Source organism: Ambystoma mexicanum, chromosome 5p, assembly GCF_040938575.1.
Source record: "Ambystoma mexicanum isolate Mex_15411 chromosome 5p, UKY_AmexF1_1, whole genome shotgun sequence".
Lineage (NCBI taxonomy): Eukaryota > Metazoa > Chordata > Amphibia > Caudata > Ambystomatidae > Ambystoma > Ambystoma mexicanum.
The window spans coordinates 968,281,601-968,302,245 of NC_090930.1; the positions used below are offsets into that span (position 1 = coordinate 968,281,601).

Consider the following 20,645-nt stretch of genomic DNA (forward strand, 5'->3'; position numbering starts at 1 on the left):
AATCCCTAGTTGTTTACAGAAGGCACCCCAAAACTGGGAAGTGAATTGAGGACCTCGATCGGACACCACGGTCTCTGGAAGGCCATGAAGCCGCACTATTTCTTTCAGAAAGGTCTTGGCTGTCTCAGGGGCTGTAGGTAATCCTTTGAAGGGAGTGAAGTGAGCCAGTTTGCTTAGAGAATCCACAGTCACCATGATGACGGTGTTCCCTTCAGAATTAGGCAGGTCCACAATAAAGTCTGTAGAAACGTGGGTCCATGGTTGTTTGGGAGCAGGTTCCTGTTGCAGAAGACCTAGGGGTTTGGATGAATGATACTTATTGGTAGCACAGATGGCACAGGTAGATACATAAGAATGTACGTCTCGGTTCCAAACTGGCCACCAAAATAGTCTGGACACCAGATCCTTGGTGGCTCGAATGCCCTTATGACCGGCCATGGGCGAATCACGACACCATGAAAGGGCCAGCCTTTGGTGTTTCTTGTTGGGCAGGTACAAGGCTTGACCCTTGAAAAGGATCCCCTCTCTTTCTTCCAATTCGGAGGCTACTTCTGTCTTCATCGGCGCACTGTGTTGTTCGCACTGGACTTCGCATAGAAAAGTATTTGCCACAGTCCGAATCTCTTTGCCCGCTAACAATAATTCGTGGCTAGAACCTGCCTCATAGTCCGACCCATGATTGCGTGACAGGGCATCAGCTAAAATATTCTGTTTGCCTGGTAGATAGGTAATCGCAAAGTCAAACTGAGAGAAAAATATGCCCAACGGGCATGTCTAGCACTGCGACATTCCATCTGTTGGAGAATACGAAGGTTACTGTGGTCGGTACGGACTGTAAACTTATGCATGGCTCCCTGAAGAAGATGACGTCATTCTTCACAGGCATGTTTGATAGCCAATAACTCCCTTTCGATGACAGAATAATTCCTTTCACTGGGTGACAGAGTCTTTGAATAATAAGCCACAGGATGTTCAAGTCCGTCCTTGCCCTTTTGCAAGAGAGCAGCTCCTATGGCTCCACCTGAGGCATCCGTCTCTACTATGCAGGGAAAAAGTTGATCCGGTTGTACCAATATGGGAGCCGAGGTAAATGCCTCCTTTAAAGCTTGGAAAGCAGAATCCGCTTCTTGTGTCCAAGTGAAGATAACGCCCTTCTTCAAGAGTGATGTGATAGGAAGAACCATATTGGAGAAGCCTGAAATAAATTGGCGATAAAAATTGGCCAGACCGAGGAAACGCTGTACTTCCCTAAAGTTTCTTGGAGCTGACCAATGGGTGATTGCTTGTATCTTACAGGGATCCATACGAATGCCCTCATGGGAGAGGATAAAACCCAAATAAGACACCGAACGGGCCTCGAAGACACACTTTTCAGGCTTTACCAGTAGCTTGTTTTCCCGTAGACGTTCCAGCACTTGCCGGACCTGTCTTCTATGTTCAGGAAGGGAGGAAGAGTAAATGAGGATGTCATCCAAGTACACAACCACTGAAGAGAATAGGTCGTCGGCAAACAATTTATCCATAAAGCGCTGGAATATAGCAGGTGCGCAGGGGCGTTGCTAGGGGGGATAAGGGGGCTATAGCCCCTGATCTTTTGGTTGTAGCCCCGGTTAGAATCTCAGGAGCTACAGCCAAAAAACTAGCTAGCCCCCAGTCCCAACAGTTCCGGCATCAGCTTAGCCCCGGGTCTTTTCCAGACCTAGCAACTCCCCTGCAGGTGCGTTTACCAAACCGAAAGGCATAACTCGATATTCGAAATGTCCTAGTGGGGTCCTAAATGCCGTTTTCCATTCATCACCCTGTCTTATACGGAGCAGGTGGTACGCACCCCTAAGATCCAATTTTGTGAAGACAGACGCACCTTGGACAGCTTCTATTATCTCTTTAATTAGCGGCATAGGATAACGGTCTTTAACGGTAAGGCGATTTAGGCCCCGATAGTCGATACAAGGACGGAGTTCCGATGATCCCTTCTTCGGGAAGAAGAATAGCGATGCTCCAGCGGGTGATTTGGACTCCTGGATGAGCCCATTCTGTAGATTACAGTCTAGGTATTCCTTAAGAGCTTTCCGCTCGGGTAAAGATAGGGGAAACATCCTTCCAAAAGGAACAGACACATCTGGTAGGATCTCAATGGTGCAGTCTTCTCTTCTGTGAGGAGGAAGGGAGTGAGGTTGCTTGTCCATGAAGACCTCCGCATACTCCTGATAGTGTTCCGGTACTTGATGGAGTGAAGCTGTCAGCACGGAATCACTCTTCTGCAGGGAGTCTAGGGGGTATTTATTGTTTAGACATTCATTAAGACAAAGATGCGACTGAAACTGTATAGTATTGTTTGACCAATCGATCTTTGGATTGTGTTTACGCAGCCACGGGATCCCGAGGATCACCGGGAAATGCGCTGCTTTAATGAGATCGAATGCCATTTCCTCCTGATGTTGAAACAATTCGACCCGAAGTGGCAGAGTCTCTTGAGTAACAGGTCCTGAGGACAGAGGCTGGCCATCCACCCCTTCCACCGGAATGGGTAGATTCTTCGGGACAATGGGCACATCATTCTCTTGAGCCCAGGATACATCGATGAAATTCCCCGCTGCCCCACAGTCCAACATGGCTAAGGCCTCCCAGAAGGTAGAGGAATTCCGGGACAGTTTAACCTGAAATACCATCAGACGATTGTCTTCACGGGGAAGAGGAGTCAAAGTGTTGGTACAGGGATTCATCCCAACACCCCCGGACCTATCCCTGTTTAGGTTCGGGGTGAATCGTTTCCCTGGCGGCGTGGAGGAACCTCAGGGCAGTTACGGAGCAGATGTTTGCTAGAACCGCAATACATGCAGAGGCCTAGCTCTCTTCTTCTCTTCTTCTCTTCGGCTGTTAAAGGTCCTCGGGTGGTGCCTATTTGCATCGGTTCCTCCCCAGCGGATGAGGTTGGATGTTCCCTAGAAGGGTTTGGGGAGAAGGTTGAGGGAGAAGGTCGTGGACGTCTCCTTTCTTGTCTTCTTTCTCTCAACCTATACTCAATCTGAAGAGCGAGGGGCACTAGTTCCTGAAACGTCTGAGGTCGTGCAATACGTGCCAATTTATCCTTTATGTCTTCATGCAAGCCGCAATGAAACAAAGTCTGTTGAGCAGAATCAGGCCATCCGGCATTTGTGGCAAGCTGCATGAAGGAGGTAACATAAGTCTGTACATCGTGCGGACCCTGTCTGATATCGAGGATTGCTTCATAAGAGGCATACTGTACCTCGGGTCGGTCAAAGCGAGACTTTAGGAGTTGCACAAACTGATCGTAATTAGCAATAGCTGGATCAGCCTGTAATACCAACGGTGAAGCCCATGCCAAGGCACTTCCCGTTAAATTAGACACTAGGAAACCCACCTTGGCCCTGGTGGTCTCATAAGTACGAGGGCGGAAGGTGAAATATAACTGACAGGCATCCAAGAATACCTTCAATGTCTTTGGATCTCCGTCGAATTTCCCGCAAGGTAAGGGAAGGGGAGGTAGATCTCCACGGGCATCCTCACGAGCTGCTACTTGTTGTCGCAGAGACTGATTTTCGGACCTGAGTGATTGCACTTCTACGGTAAGCCCCTGAATGGCTGCCACCAATTCTTGGTACTGCTCGAGAGAAGCCATGGGGGTCCTTTGGCGTTGCACTCTGTCAAGGATATCAGGGTTGGTCGAACTATCCCCTCCTTCCTCCTCACCTGAATCGTCTGTGGACCTGTCCTGTAGTTCCGGCCTTCTTCCAGGACGTCTTCGGGTCTGTGCTTTATCAGTCTTCTTTGCTTCCTTCTTTTGACGTAAGTAGGGGCGAGCTCCCTGGGATGCCACACTGTCGGGTAACTAGGGAACACGAACAGCGGGGACTCCCGGGAGCCGGCCCCTGAGCAGGGAAAAAGCCGAAAAGGCAGAAAAAACCCTGCAGCAGTTGTTCTGGTGAAAGTGTCAGTGGCAATGAGAAGTCCAGGAGAACGATCCTTCAGTGTAGAGCAGCTCAATAGAATCCAGAGGAGGGATCAGAGGAGACTCACAAGTGGGCAGAAGGATCGCCAGAGAAACAGCCGTGGTAAGTGCACCTGAAGTAGCCAGTAAGGCTCGCAAATAGCTCCAGGAAGTATGGAACAACTAGCGCCCAGGCGGTAAGGGTGTAGAAGCATGGGCGAGGGAAGACAGGCTGAAGGGCTGAGAGGAGAGGGAACGGAGAGAGTGAGCGAAAGACCAGTATGGAGCCGCACCGGAGCAAACAGCCAAAGGGAAACCACAGGGAGACGGGACAAGGGAAGAATCAAAGGAGAGAACACACGTAGGTGGGAACCACCAAGCGTTACCTTCAAGTCGGAAGAACACAGTGAAGGTGCAACGCGAGGAACGCCACAGTGAGCCGGCTGTAGTAAACGCCACGGCCATCTTGGATAAACACAAGAGCGTTGCTCCCAGACGGCCGTCAGACGTGGTGGAACTGTTAATGGCGTCTCCATAAAGAAAAGAAACGCCGCCCGACTGAAGTCATGACAATATGCGCATTCCCCAGACATGGGCATCAGAAAAGGTGCACCATGCATCCTTTCCTAAATGCTATGGAGCCCCTATCGTGTTGACCCCAAGCAATATAACCGGGAATTAGACTCAAATGTGCAGCAGGAACTGCAATTAGAAGCAAATCGGGCCAACCGAATTCTTCAAAAACATGACAGGATTTAAAGACAAAATGCACATTTATTGTGGTACCTGCCAGCATGGCAATGTTGTGGTTGTGATGTAGTGTATGCCTGGGTTTGTCAGCTGGTTGTTTGTGGTGCAGATTTAGTTGCATTGTACCATAGTCCCTTGTAAGCCTAAGTGACACCGCAGTTGGAGTGCCTTTGAGATGTCAGTGGGCAGTCAGACAGAGGCCCCAGGCAATTGACTACACATGTGTGCCCTGGCACAGTGATATCTGATATAGCATGGCTTAGCCTAACATCATACAGCATAACAATGCATAGAAGTTGAAGAAAGAATGTTTTATGTGGCTATGAACAAATGTGACCAATGTGAGGTTTCCAAAGTGAAAAAGGTTGTGCTAAGATGTTGTTGGATGACTTGCTGGGCAGGATATGACATCAATAACCAGTGCCAAGTCATCCTACCTCCCAATATAACTGACAACATATCATAAAGAAAACAACAGCACCTAAACAGCACACAGTGGAACACACACCATTTAAAGACGTGGGTCTACACTTAATTTCCCAGAGCAGCACGCAAAACCACCTCAGATATTCCAACACAACTATCTACGCTGTTCTTAAACACCACTCGCACAGATACTGCAGGGAACTATACAAACAAGTTACATTACCAACCTGGAGTACACATAAACCAGACAACTCCACAGGTACCTGAAATACACAGACCATGCAGAGCCACCTCATTTCAGACCTGCACACAACAAGGCAGACTTGCCCTTCTCCTTCTTGTACCCTGTAAGACCAAACAGCGTAGGATAATAGGCCACAGCAAAGATTTTCCCTCATCCCTCTGTGAAGAAGAGCTGTGACCATCCCAAGTAAGTTGGGTGGCAGCAACAGCGGGACAGGAAATTAATGTTGATAATACTGCAGTCAGTCCACTGTTGTAGAATCTCTTGTGCACTGACTGGCTGGTGAGACTATACATCCTCCTGCCAAGTCAAGTGATATGGGACTGAGGTATGGTCAGTGCTGCAATAGTGTAAATCTAGGTGATGGAGTTGGGAGCCAGCGACAAAGAAGCCTGAGGGGATACCATGCTGTCCATAAATACATTTAATCTACTCAACTGTAACAAACATATTATTTTCAACTATTGTGAAATGTATCACATTGAAGGACTCCTCATTATTTGCCCAGGATTGCACACTTTGATTAAGCAGTGAAGTCAGGGGTTACATCCCAACTACCCCACTGGTGTTGCACACCTGAGGAGATATGCAGCACATCCTTTCTCTTGTGGGAGAAAACAGCCAGTGAAAGGTTTACTGCTGTGCAAATTCCCATCATAGGAAGCATGACCCCATTGCTTCAGTACAGTACATTGAATCATACACTATAAGGAAGTCTAAATAATAAGAAAGATGCAGATCCACGTGTCATTTTAAAAAAACATGCACGCTGTGGCCTGTGCACAGCATTTGGGAAATGCAGGCAAAAAACACGTTCAATGTTTTGCAGTAACTCAAATAAAGCTATAATTGACAGGTCCGGAGATGAAGATATAAGAATATCAGACAGCATCCTGCAACTCTTATCAAAATTAATAAACTGCATTCATGAAAATTCTAACATGGAAAAGGTAACATCTAGGGGCACAGAAAAATGAACTTCAAAAGTGAGAATGGGAAGAAAGCAACCTGAATCAAGCATCGGATATAGGTTTGAGCTTTGACATCTGTATTCTGCCCATGCGACCTCCCACAAAATGAGATGTGAAAACAGATCCAATGCTTTCTCATGGAGATGAACTGGTGTCGGCTCAGCCATAAAGATAACAACTGGCCTGTATCCTAGTCACGGGAAGGCTGGTCCTAATATAAATCTTGAACTAATGGGGGTTCAGCAGATCTGTGGCGACTAACTGATGTTTCCATCTGGGCGTCTCTCGTGAAGGCAGAAGAATTAATTACCCGGAAAATCCGAAAACTCTCCAGAGCAGGGACTGTCCAATGCGGGCAGCAAAAATGTCATAAATCCCTTGTGGCTTCGAACATCAAAGACCTTATCACCGCCAGGCCTCTAGGTCATACATATTACCCCTGAACAGCTAATGAACTGAAGACTCCAGATGCTCTGTTGGTGACCGACTGAACTCCAGATGCTATTTCATGTTTTCTATTGTAAAAATGCATGCATTTTTACAGTGCAATTCACAATTTTGCCCATAATTCTTGAACAGAAAATAATTTAAAGTTAATTTATTGTTTGCAATGTTCAGCTAGATATGCTCCATTAGGTAGAAGAACAAAGAATGTGTTTGAGGTAGGCACATTTGCATTTTGTCGCAAAGAAATGGAGCACTCTTGTGTGTCATATGTTATAGCATCTGCAGGGACGAGCCTGTCACTCTGAGATGGGAAAATAATTGGAATATAAATGTAGATGTGAGTTAATTGGAAAAATCTATAATTCAGTACTGATTTGTGCTATAATTATGTGAATTGTGTGGTTTGATTAGCTTCAGATGGTATAATCTGGTGAGAAAAATCAGTAAAGTGGTCATATGTGTGGAAATGACAAATGTGGAATGTGGCAATATTGAACGCATGCAATCCCTGAGATGACATCACATTAAAGGGGAGGGAAACTGGGTTTAGAAGTTTCTCCCATCAGACTGCCCTCAACCTTAATATGCCCAATGACTGCTGAGGGGCATGTCTACTGTGATGTTACTTTTGGAACACTATACAATCACATAAATTAAACAATTAGATTGGCGAAATTATACAACAATATTGGGTTACTGTACTATAAAAGATCCAACACACACTCTCTGAAGAGGGACAAACTCACTCACTCACAGACTGATGGAGAGAAAGAATAATTGATAACAACAGGAAGTAGAATGAATAGATTGCTCTCCTTTTGGAACCTTTGATGGATTATCAGCAGGGACTGTAAGTGTGGCCTAGCAGGAGTTAGAGCCCCAGGCCTTCTTCAGTGGCAGTGACAGCAGACAGGCTGTGGAGGAAGGCTGATCCCATTTTGCTGATTGATGCCCACCTGTTCATAGAGAGGAGAGTTGAACCAGTCCTTAAGAGGGTGCCCACATGCCTGTGATAGAGCCAAAATAAATAAATATGCGAGTAAGATCTAAAGGGTAAACAATCTTATGGGGGAGTGATATTATTGCTACTATAAAGGTAATTCGATTAAATCCTGGCCCTGGTATTTGTAAGTATCAATGGCAGCAGGAACAGAAAAAGACTGTACATCCTGGCAAATAAGTAAATATTTCATAAGCATGTGTGCTTGGGAATTATAGATCAATGAAATTGTAACTCTCACCTGGTATCCATGGGGACGTCACTCAGCCTGTTCTGACCTCTTACGACCTCAAACCCTTCCCTGGAGTCTACTGAACTGGAGACTGGGCCTGAAACACAGGATTGGTAGAGTTTAACTCCCTATTGTCTCTGTGTGCTTCAACTCCTTCTTCCCCTGGGTCCAACCCTTCCCTCTGATCCACAGCTCACCTTGTTTTCTTGGAAAGTGTGCTCTCCGTCCTGCTTTCAGCACAGGGGTGCGTTGATTGATGCGGGCTTGTTGCTGCCTAGTAACTTCAGTGGCAAGAGTCCGACAGGTAAGTATAATGAGTCATTAAAACAGTTGTCTAACTTTGTTCCTTTCCTTCCTTAGATGATGGCCGGCGTCCGGGGATGGTGACGTGTTGCTGAGATGAGTAGCGCTGAAGGTGAGTGAGAGCACGATGTGCGATGTGACCCTTGCGTATTTGTATTGAACTGAATTATTTTTCTGTGTCTTTTAGGTGCCGCGACGTTTCAGCGTGGATGCCAGTTATGAAGATGAAATGCAGTGACTAAGCGCGGTATGCAGCGCCTCTAGATGTGTCCACGCTAACCTGGAGTGTCTTTTCCCTCTTGCAGATGGATGAGAAGTTCCAGAGACAGAGTTCCCCCAGAGCGGCTGGGATTCAGGTAAGCGTTTGAAGCTCGTACAGTCTTTAAAAATAAGCGAAGATTTGCTGAATGCTTACTAATGCCTTTTTTCTGTTCTTTTCCCTTTTCCTTAGGAAGCGGCGTGCCGGGATGGGAATGACACCGCCGAAGATGCCCACAGAACAGAAGGAGTGATGAATGATGGGCAGAAGCGCCGCAAGGTAAGGCTGTTCCTAACGGTGTTCTTGCAGGAGCTGAGCGCAGAAGAAAGATGCAGGCCTACTGGAGACTGATCCGAACACGGTGAGTGTCACGCTGCAGGTGCAGAAAACGCAAAGCATGTTTCTCAGCCTGGGCGTGGCTTAAATAGTCTACACCGAAATATGTTGGGGCATACATCTTGTCCCCATCAATGCACTACAAGTTCAATCCCCAATGTTATCCTATGGGAGTGAGTGAGTCTGGTGCCATAAGCACCAAATCCGACTCCAAGTTGGTCTTTGGAGGGATGGAGAGGCTCTTGAGGGCCATGTAGGTGATCGTGGCCTGGCATCCAGCCTGACATCTTGGAGGGCTGGGGACATGAGGGGCAGGAATCATGACAGAAATAGTGCCTTTGGTCTGTATACAGGAAGATCCTTTGACTCTTTTGCTGTTCAATGTACAAGCACAGAAGAGCATAGGACATCTCACTGTGTGCATACCTAGACCATTAAAGTAATTGAAGCCTCTTCCTGTATACACCATCAAGTAGAATACCGTCGTTAAATATACGTTGTTCCAGGCAAAAGAGAGAGGGTGATTAATTGCTACCCATTCTCTTGCTGTTTAAAGTTTCCCATTGAAATTGAAAAAGGTGCACTTTTATATGATAAACAAAAAGAAATACCATGGAAGGAAATCTAGCCTACATATACATTGAACATACTTTCCTTTCTATAAGCCACCTACATACATAAAGGCCTAATCGTCTGCTGCAATTGAGTCTAAAATGCTATTGAAATTCTGACCCATCTATTGATTAAGGGGCGGGGGGATTGTATCCATTTTTAATAAAGTGGAAGTAGCGAGAATTGCTTTGGCAGGAATACTTTGAATTAATTTGTTTTTTAACAAATGAAAGATTCACCTTGAACTCTTGTCCTTTCTTTCTGTGGTGCTTGCATGCTCAGGGGTATTTATGCGTATAGAAACTTATAGTGATGTGAGTGTTACAAAAGTCTCTGTTTTTATAACTGTAGCATTGAAAACTGGGATGGCGAGCATGTTGATTATTTTTCATGTTTTGCGTTAGAATCACCTGCAATTATTACTCGTTTGTCTTTAAATTGATTACATTATTTCTATTTGGTTAATAAATATACCTTCTTTGCAACCCTATGTGTTTCTTGTCCAAAAAGAGGAGGGAAGCTGTACAAAATAAATGTTATTAAATTGGGGTCCCAGATTCATGAAAAAGAACCTGAGAAAATAAAGGAAAATTGTGCGTACCTCGTTTGGGGTGGGTGGAAAGCTCCCCTGAATTAGATGTTGCCCGATTAAAACATCCTACAACACACAATGTGATCAAATTAGGTTACCCCATTTAGATTGCTCTGCTGTTTGAAGAGCTCTGTGATTGTAAGCATTATCTAGTTCATTCTGTTAACCATAAACTTCACCAGTGAGATTGGACACCAATAAAAAAGGGACTCTCTAACACCTTAAAACTGATATCGCACATGCCTCATCACATTCCAGAGAGAAATAATAGCCCTCCACTTAATAAAAACTCTTCTTAGTAAGACTTTAAAAACCTTTAAAATGTTGCCTTTGGCAATACCATTTGGCCCAACACAGCCCAAACAAAGGGGACAGAGATGCACCCAACTTAGGGAGTTCTGCATGTTGCAGGACTGTAGAGCTAAGTTTAGGATCAAGCAGGATCCCTAAACTCTGCATGGTGGACTCTTGGTGGGGAGAATGAGGAGGGCAGAGTGCCCGAGCAAATCTCTGCCAGCGGAGTCTATGAGCATGATAGCGGGTTGTCAAGTTCAAGCATTAGTGTGTGCAAAGGCTCCCCCCATCATACACCTCACACCTTCATTTCCATAAGACATGTACTTCCTCTTCATCACCGCCTCTCCACACACCACCTCCTCACCTGCTTCTCTTCCTAGTCTACCTCATGCTTGCCCCAAGAGGCAATTCAGTCTACAGTGTGCGTTTTACAAATGAATTATAAATACATACAATGCATGCATTCATACATACAAAAATAAATAAAGAGGGTGACATACAGAATTTACTGTGATGGCTACCAGAACAGGTTCTACCGGTCTCTGGCAGTGCCAGATTAAGCCGCTTAGCACTGCCCTCCTACAAGGGGCAGTGCTAGCCCCCACACACAAAACTACTATGCTGATGATATGGAAGTGAAGCAAGGCATTTGACTGATAAGGGAAATGCCTTCCCTCAAAAACCAGAGCAAGACCAGCTATAGTTCACTCCTCCCAAGTCTGCTGGACACAGTTGTCTTCTTGAGTTTCCCTTTAAGTATTATAGGCCACTACAAACATTGTGGAATATTAATCAAGACTTTATGCTGCCAATATGTATGTTTATGCTACGCCCTGAGAATGCTAATGATCTCAGTCTTTAAATGTGGTGCCTCACACTTCTGATGACCTCTCCATGCTACACTGGGAAAATGTTCAAGGGTCAGGCACTCAAAGTTTCCTCACACTTTTGATTGTGTCTGCATGCCACATCTTTAGAAGGCTGAGTGTCTCAAACTTTCAATAAGCTTCATCGCATTTCTAAATGCATTCTATATTGACATGTGTTTTGCGTCCCTCCTCCTCTATGTCATGTACAGCATCCAGGCCTCCTTTGGTTCTGGTTCTTGCAGTAGAATGCAGCAAAATACATTTTAAAAAGGTGTCTTGTGGTGCTGTTTGGATTCAGAAAGGAGGGTAGTAGGTGACACACTGAAGGCAAGTGTGGGGTTATCCAAAGGCCCTAGCAGCATGTGCCTAATGACCCACATCCCTGTCTGCTATGTGATCAAATCTCGTTTTCTTACCATCTTGTTCTCCGATCCCCCGTCTGCTCCCCCTTTTTTCTTGATATTCTTTTATGGGGACGGTTTCTCCACATGCACCCCAGCAGTAGACCTTTCCCCAGCCTCCTATACCTTTACCGTCTCACCCATATTTACTTTTCTGTCCACTTCCACAAATACAAAATGAGGGTATATGTTGTTTCTTGATTAACTTGATTTAATGAGACAGCAACTTCCCTCAGCAGGTGCAAGCACTGCCGGTGTATGGGGCAGTAGCTGAAGGCAGACAGGGTGAATCGTGTGTCCCATCTTCAGAGTGGTTCAGTTTTGAGGACAGCAGGGGCATGATGTGTGGGGTGTGGTGGAGGGCATAGAGTTGGTAGGTGGTGGACCAGTTGGGGGGTTACCGCATCACAGAACATAGACCTCTTGCCGTAAGATTAATGACCTGTGGAACAGAATGGATCTGGTCTCCCGTAGGCACAGGCCATACCTTTCCAATCACAGTTGCATCTAACACAAGTGAACGACTTGCCTGTTGTCATGCTGGCTTACCATTGTGGCAGGTGGGCTCAGAGGCACAAAACTGTGAGTTCTCCAAATCCACGCCCAAGTGGATGGGCACCTGCTCCTCTGGATGTTGCATCAACTTCAAAAATATCTTTTGAAAACAAAGAGAAATTTACAAACTCAACCTATATTGCACAAACATCACGTTAAAAGTAAACAATAATATCCAGATAAATGAAAAACTGTGCAGGTGAATTTATTTCAATGGGTGGAGGGGCAATAAATTCTTCCAGGTCAGACCTGAAATGTTCAGCTAATCCTGGAATTGAACCTCACCTCACTTAGCAACTTGGAACTTGTAGTTTACTTTTTTCTATTTTAAAATTGCCAGACTACATGAACATGTCACAGGTGGCACGAGGAAGCTAGAGAACTCTGGAATCCTTTGGTTTAATAGTCTGAAATTTCTGCCATTAAGCTTAACACTGATATTCCTAACAGACAACAAAACATATTAAGGTTGTATTGTGTGATTATATCAACCAGTAATATGGCTTTCACCCCTGCTGGGGGGGCGGACATGGTCTTTAACAGCCCACAGCTTTAGGCCGTTAAAGGCCATGTCTGCCACCCGCAGCTGGGTGAAAGTCATTTGCACCACAGGGTTTAACCGGGCTTCAAAAGTTAATTTTTTTCCTCAACAGATTGTGCACAAGCAATACCAATCTCCGAAAAAAAAAAAAAAAAAAAGATGGCCATCGCCATAGGAAAAAGGGACAAAGTCCTTTTTCCATTTCTACGGTGGGCAGGAGAAGCACCGGGACGTGAGCACAAACCTCTGGTCCAGCCGGTAAGTGGGGAGGGAGGGAGTGGGTGGGGAAGAGGTTTGGATTCTTTAGGGGGATGGGGAGGTAACAGGGAGATCATCTCTGTTACCTCCCCAAATGAAGAAAAAAATAAATGCCGCGATCTGCGAAGGGACTTGGGTGGCTGAAATAGCGGGCAGAGCATGTCTATTCTCGCCCGCTATTCTAGACACCTGATTGGCTACTCACACTTCCCTGGCTGCAAATATCCATTCATAGCTAACAACTAATGAATTATTTTCTTGTAAATACTTTTATTTGTCTTTCAGAATGTATAATATCAGATTGGGCTATGAATTGTATACCCCTTCATTAATCCTTAATACTCTCTGACCTCCGGAAGGTCTTTCTTTCTTTACAAACAACAGTTTATTTAATGTTTCAAGGTGTAATCCCCTCCCAAAATGGGGCATAGTAGTGACGAGAATTGTAATGTGTTTACAAGCCAGCAAGGGATATGCAATAGGAAACGGGTACATTTGTGACAGAGGCAGTGTTGTACCGAAAGCAAATGTTGCCAGCTCAGAGGTGAGGGGATGGCCGTCTTCCTCTTGTAGAAGTCTTCCATTGGTGGGTTGAGCCCAAAGAAGTAGCAGAGAGAGGGGTGTGAAATATGTGCACGTTACTCAAAGCAGGCGGACTCACTATTTAGAGAGGCGAGTTCAGATTTTCAGGAGAGTGGGTGTGACAACGTGACTACTGTTCAGCAGGAGTGAAGGGATACAAAGTGGCTACACTGCATACTGTTCCCCACACTACTAATAAACAAGCAGAGATCCCAATAAAAAATGTAAAACAGACACAGACTAATCGGTGTACACCTCTTTTGCCTTTTGTGGTAAGGTGGGCAGAGTGCAGGAAGGGTGTGGAGTGACAGATGTAGCAAAGCAAACAGCAACAGTACAAAATCTCCAAAATAAAAATGTCCAGTGAAGGTAGTAATAATATATATATACTTCAAACATAAAAAAAAATGCAAATAACTAAGTAGAAAACTGAAGTTAAAACCCACCCTTCTAAAAGAACACAGAAAACGCAGAAGTGGTATAGAGTAGCACTCTGGGTACTCCAGCAAGGGTGATCAGGCAAGGAATTGGAGCAATGTAAATTTTCAAAAGGATATGACTTTTCAATAAGAGGAGCAAAAAGGGACTTGGAAGTTTCTAAGGTCCCTGAAAGTGGACCAAGGGACGGGGCCTTTGAACAGTGCCAGGTTCGTGGTTGGTTCAACAGCATTGAACTGGGCTTCTATGCACTTTCCTTGCAATAGAACAGGGTCAACATTGTGATTAGTCATGTTGATCATAGGAGCGAGTCAGTTTCGAGTTGGCTTTGAGGTGGCTCTGGTCAATGCAGCGTTCAGAGTGATACAGTTCGAAGGATCCAACAGGCTTTGGTCGGCAGTCAAGTCATTTCGAGATGATGTTACTGCTGAGTCGCATCAATGTGTGACACAATGGCTACGAGTGGTTTGAGTTGAGGTTCGAGTCGGGTTGAGGTGATGTCTTGTTGGTTCGATGCTGTGCTCGAAGAAGCGGTGAGTTGAAGGATTCTGCAGCGTTGAGGCCGCTGTTTGAGTCAAGGGGGTGCGGATCACTGCTGTTGCGATGCCGCGTCAATCCAGTTTGCATATTCCAAGAAGTGGTTTGAAGATGCAAAATACTACCAACCGTAGCAACATGGATCCTGTTCGGTTAAAAGGCATCAGAAGTGATTCCAAGGCTGTCTGAAGTTGTGCAAACAGGATTCCAGCTGTTGATGGACTTCTGGTTCCCGGGAGTCCTAATCCAGGGGCTGCAGGACAAGGTAAGTTCCTCTTGTTCTGCCTTCCCAGTACAGGACCGTTTGGCTGGCACCTACAGAGGTTACTTACTTTCCAGCGAGTAGCCTGGTTCCAATGCAGCTGCTAGAGAGGCATTCTTTGGTTCACAGCAGTTCACCCGCAATGTGCCCTTGGGGTGGCTAGGGATTCTGTAGTACCTCTGCTATGGATAGCACCTGTCTTCACCTCTATGGTAACGAACTTTGGAATGTATTACACTCCCAACAGGGGTCCAGAGAGATATTCTTCTCGGTGTCCAGGAAAGAATCAATGAAGGAGTGGGAAAGCCCTTTCTTATAAACACAAATTGTCACTGGCAATTGGCAAAAGCAAGCCTGCGGTAAGGGGTGCTGTTACAAGTGACCCTCACCTTTTTGCATCATACCCACAGTGCCTTGAACTGTAGGAAATGGAGGGGACAGGAAGGAAAGAGCCAGACAGAAAATTCACCGGTGGACCCCTTCACAGATCATTTCCCTCTCTGGCTTATCTAACTCTACCCGCTTCCCAAGCCTGCATACTTCAAAGGTTAGTTTGCAACACACTGGTGTGCAGCTGGCCTTTGTTATGTAAGTGCTCCTTTGAAGCAGGCTTCCCAGGAGATCTAACAGGAGCTCCTGTGGCCTGAGGGGAAGCATTATCCTTACTGTCAGGGACTCAAAGGAAGATACCATCCTGGATATTGTCTCACTTTGAGCAGTGCAGACAGCCAGGCTACCATTAATACACCTTGCCCTCACATGGTTGGTCTGCGATCCCAAAGCTGACACTTGTATCTTATGAAATTGATGTGGCTATAATAATTGTGTAGCCTTATCAGTCAACACACCATAATCATATATTGTTTATCCTTAGATAGTAACCGTTGACCCGTCAGATAAGACAGCAATTATGAAATGTTGAATCAGAGGCACAGATGTTAAAATTACACATCTGGCTGCAGGGTCCTGGGGTCATAGCAGCTGTTTGGAATACACATGTATTTCTTTGAACCTATCTGTTCCACTAAAGAGCAGTTGCTACAGTTGTCATTACACTGATGCAGCAAGGTCATATGGGTGCTTTGCATGGAGCCTTATGAAGGAAGGATCTGATTAGCAGACTGACCTTTGATAAAACACAATAACCTGCATCATTTTCTATTAAAAACATATGAAAAAAAGCCAAGGCTTTCACAAACTAGCCAAATGGCATTATGTCACAGTGTGCGACTGTCCTTGTGTTCCAGAGAGTAAAACCATGGGATGAGCCTGGCTTTGGAGGGGATGTTGGATAATTTCAACTGAAGGCCAGATTTTACGCCACAGGTGTGCTAAACCTAACATAAAACAAGCATTGGCAAAGCCAATCGTTTCGGTATTTTTATTGCATTTTACATTTATGGGCATAATGTATTATTGAATGCAGTTAAAACTAGAGGGGGTCCCAGTCACACCGCGCCAAGAAGATTGCATAGTAGAAATTCAAGTCTGGAGTTTATTTTGAAAAAGAACAGCCTGACACGTGTTTCGAGCTTTAACCAGCTCTTCATCTGAGGCTGTAGTATCACAACAAAAATATTAAACCGTTTTTTCACATTAGATTGAATGTTGAATGACAAAAGAAATTTGGGTAACATGGTAGGGTAACACAGGGGACAGATTAACAAGGCATTTGTGGGACATAATACAAAGCCAATTGGACAAAAACAATGTTGTATGTGTTAGTGAACAGTTACATTTTTGCAAACACATTCATAAATATAAGTAAAAATAAATATATATACCGCACATAATTGAAGTTCAACAATAAAAAGGTGGCAGGTTAAATAAAAGAGAGAAAAAGAGACAAAAGACAACATTAGTGTCAGTGTGGTTGAACCAGCGCAAAACGTGAACAACCTTGTCCAAAAAAATGTGAAGGTGAGACGATAAGGTGGGAATATTACCTTGACTTGAGAATTCGAAAGGATCCAATTAGGAAATGGAAAGAAATTGCTAAAAGACAGTTCGGCTAAAATCATACGTCAGGGAATTAGTATTAAAGCAAAAAAAGAGAACTGTCAGTGAAAATAAGGAACATGAAATAATAACTTATGCATACCTCTGGAGCTTCGCAAGCGCGGTAGTATCTAAATTCAAAGAAAAAGAATGTGCTAAACTTAACTAGAATGAAACTGTGCTTGCTATTATAGTACAAGTGAAAATCAGGGTAAACCAAAAGTTATATTCTATGTATCTGCCCGTATTCTGACAGTACTTGATGCTTATATATGTGACCGAAGGATAATAGCGAAGGTCCCATTGGGAAGAATTTGCACAGGCAAATGCATAAAAATCAATTGTTTAATAAAGCCACTTGTGATTATTGAAAATAAATAGTCAGTGATACGGTTGAATAGACGTGATTCAATCCATACAGATATATGTAAATAAAACACTGGCAGTGCGTTAGAGCATATGTGTGGAAATGGCAAGATTGTAAAAGGCACTTGAAGGAGCCGTACGAGTGCCGAAAAACGGCACAGGTAATTGTATTACTAAGCGCAGAAGGCAAGGGGTCATGGAGAACGTCTTACCTGGGCTAGGACAAGTTAACAACTCAATTTCAGCGTGCAGCCGTACACTGCTTATGGGAGACATTAAAAGATGGCAAACGCTGCTAATGCAGGAGTGTGCGGACCGTTAATGTGCACAGGGTTGGTGTCACAAGAAAGACCGCCATGTTGGATGAGGGAAGTAATACTAAGGTGAATGGGCAATTTAATGATGAGCAAGTATATATACAAGAAACTTTGTTGGGAGATCGATGTAATTTAAAACAAATTGCAGTTCAAATTAGTTAAGGCTTAATAAGGAAACCTAAATAAACTGACCTGAAATGGGAAATCACTTTCTTTAAGAATAAAAACGAGATGCAGCTGGTGAGCTGACCCGCGGGATAACTGGAATTGTGGGTGTGATTCCACTGGACCTCTCTAACGTAGGCAGGAGAAAAAATAGAAAAAAAGATCCAGATAGCAGGCATAAAGAATTTTTAAATGTCCCATACGGCTGAGAGGGAATTATTCAAGTAATTAGATTTCACCCACATGAGCTTGGCAAGGATTGTCCAAGAGTGCGCTGTTAACTGACAACAGCAGAGGGTTATTTTGTACAAAAAACATATAGGAAATGCTGAAGATATACATGCAAAATGATTTCAATTCAAAGAAATGAGGTTGCATTGGCACAACATATATTAAAAGAACGCAGGCTAGCACTTATGCCTGGAAATTGACTTATAAGAATATTGCAAATTCATGGTCGGAGTTAAGGCCATTATATACTGTACAGTATTTGCAGATCAGTCTGGCCTCCAGTTGCCGTACTTTCAAAGTTTGATTGCCACCTTTTGGTGGCAATGAGACTGGCCAGACGTACAAAATTCGAATGGTATCCTTGGAATCCAATTGGTGAGTCTTTTGCCAGTGGTTGGCGAGTGGTTATTTAGCATCCTGACTGCCAATCCTTACCTGATGTTCTTGAATGCGAATTTTAAGTGGTCTGATTGTGCTGCCAATATATTTAAGGCCTCAGGTACAGATAATACAAAAGACCACAAATGTTGTATTACAATTAATAAATGATTCTACGTCATGATCTCCCTGTGGTCCAAAGGAAACCAATGATGTTTCTAGTGCAAATTTGCACATGTTACAACATCCACATTTGTGAATGCTTTTAACTCTAGCAGAGGGAAGCCATCTAGTCGTAGGGGTAGGGATAATTGTAGGGATAGGCATATTCATAAATGAAGGACAGAGTTTATTTTTAAGGGACTTCCCTTTACTGTAGGTAACACTGGGTTTTAAATCCAACCAATTTGAGATGTCCGAGTCTAAATGTAATAAGTGCCAATGTAAATGTAACGTCAGCTTAAGAGAGCAGATTTGCTAATTCCCAAAACTCGCAGTAAAACTTTAGCTTCTCAGAAAATTAGGCTGATCACCAGATTCAATATTGACAGTCACAAAATCCAAAATGTTTTGAGAAAACATTGGCACTTATTACATTTAGACTCAGACATCCCAAATTGGTTGGATTTAAAACCCAGTGTTACCTACAGTAAAGGGAAGTCCCTTAAAAATAAACTCTGTCCTTCATTTATGAATATGCCTATCCCTACAACTATCCCTACCCCTACGACTACATGGCTTCCCTCTGCTAGAGTTAAAAGCTTTCACAAATGTGGATGTTGTAACATGTGCAAATTTTCACTAGAAACATCATTGGTTTCCTTTGGACCACAGGGAGATCATGACGTAGAATCATTTATTCTTTTGTATTATCTGTACCTGTGGCCTTAAATATATTGGCAGCACAATCAGACCACTTAAAATTCGCATTCGAGAACATCTGCAATGATTGGCAGCCAGGATGTTAAATACCCACTCGCCAACCATGGGCAAAAGACTCACCAATTGGATTCCAAGGATACCATTCGATATGTAGGTCTGGCCAAAGTCTCATTGCCACCAAGAGGTGGCAATAAAACTTTGAAATTATGGCAATTAGAGGCCAGACTGATCTGCAAATACCGTACAGTATATAATGGCCTCAACTCCGACCATGAATTTGCACTATTCTTATAAGTCAATTTCCAGGCATAAGTGCTAGCCCACATTCTTTTAATATATGTTGTGCCAATGCAACCTCATTTCTTTGAATTGAAATAATTTTGCATGTATATCTTTAGCATTTCCTATATTTTTTTTGTACAAAATAACCCTCTGTTGTTGTCAGTTAACAGCGCACTCTTGGACAATCCTTACCAAGCTCATGTGGGTGAACTCGAATTACATGAATAATTCCCTCTCAGCCGCACGGGACATTTAAAAATTCTTTATGCCTGCCACCTGGATCCTTTTTTGTCTAATTTTTCTCCTGTCTACGTTAGAGAGGTCCGGTGGAATCACGCCCGCAATTCCAATTATCCCCCGCGGGTCGGCTCACCCGCTGCATCTCATTTTTATTCTTAAAGGAAGTCATTTTCCATTTCAGGTCAGTTTATTTAGGCTGCCTTATTAATCCTTAACTAATTTTAACTGAAATTTGTTTTAATATTACAACAATCTCCCAACAATGTTTCTTGTATATATACTTGCTCATCATTAAATTGCCCATTCACCTTAGTGTTACTTCCCTCATCCAACATGGTGGTCTTTCTTGTGACACCAACCCTGTGCACATTAACGCTCCACACACTACTGCATTAGCAGCGTTTGCCATCTTTTAATGTCTCCCATAAGCAGGGTATTGTTGCACGCTGAAATTGAGTTGTTAACTTGTCCTAGCCCATGACCCCTCACCTTCTGCGCTTCGTAATACAATTACCTTTGCCGTTTTTCGGCACTCCTACGGCTCCTTTAAGTGTCTTTACAATCTTGCCATTTCTACACATATGCACTAACGCGCTGCCAGCGTTTTGCTTACATATATCTGTATGGATTGAATCACGTCCTTTCAACCGTATCGCTGACTATTTATTTTCAATAATCACGAGTGGCTTTATTAAACAATTGATTTTTATGCGTTTGCCTGTGCACATTCTTCCCAATGAGGCCTTCACTATTATCCTTCGGTCACATATATATTCATCAAGTACTGTCAGAATACGGGCAGATACAGAGAATATAACTTTTGGTTTACCCTGATTTTCACTGCTATTATTTTTTCAAGCACGGTTTCTTTCTAGTAAGTTTAGCAAATTCGTTTTCTTTGAATTTAGATATTATCACACTTGCG

At 43.9% G+C, this 20,645-nt stretch overlaps 1 protein-coding gene across 1 annotated transcript in view; it reads right to left on the reverse strand.

Annotated features, from left to right (window-relative positions):
• Positions 1 to 20,645, reverse strand: part of ABCA13 (ATP binding cassette subfamily A member 13) — a 2,251,223-nt gene that overhangs the window by 1,376,776 nt on the left and 853,802 nt on the right. The window contains exon 28 of the mRNA XM_069613428.1: positions 12,238 to 12,343. Within this exon, the coding sequence (XP_069469529.1) occupies positions 12,238 to 12,343 (106 nt within the window). The remainder of the gene's footprint in view (positions 1 to 12,237; positions 12,344 to 20,645) is intronic.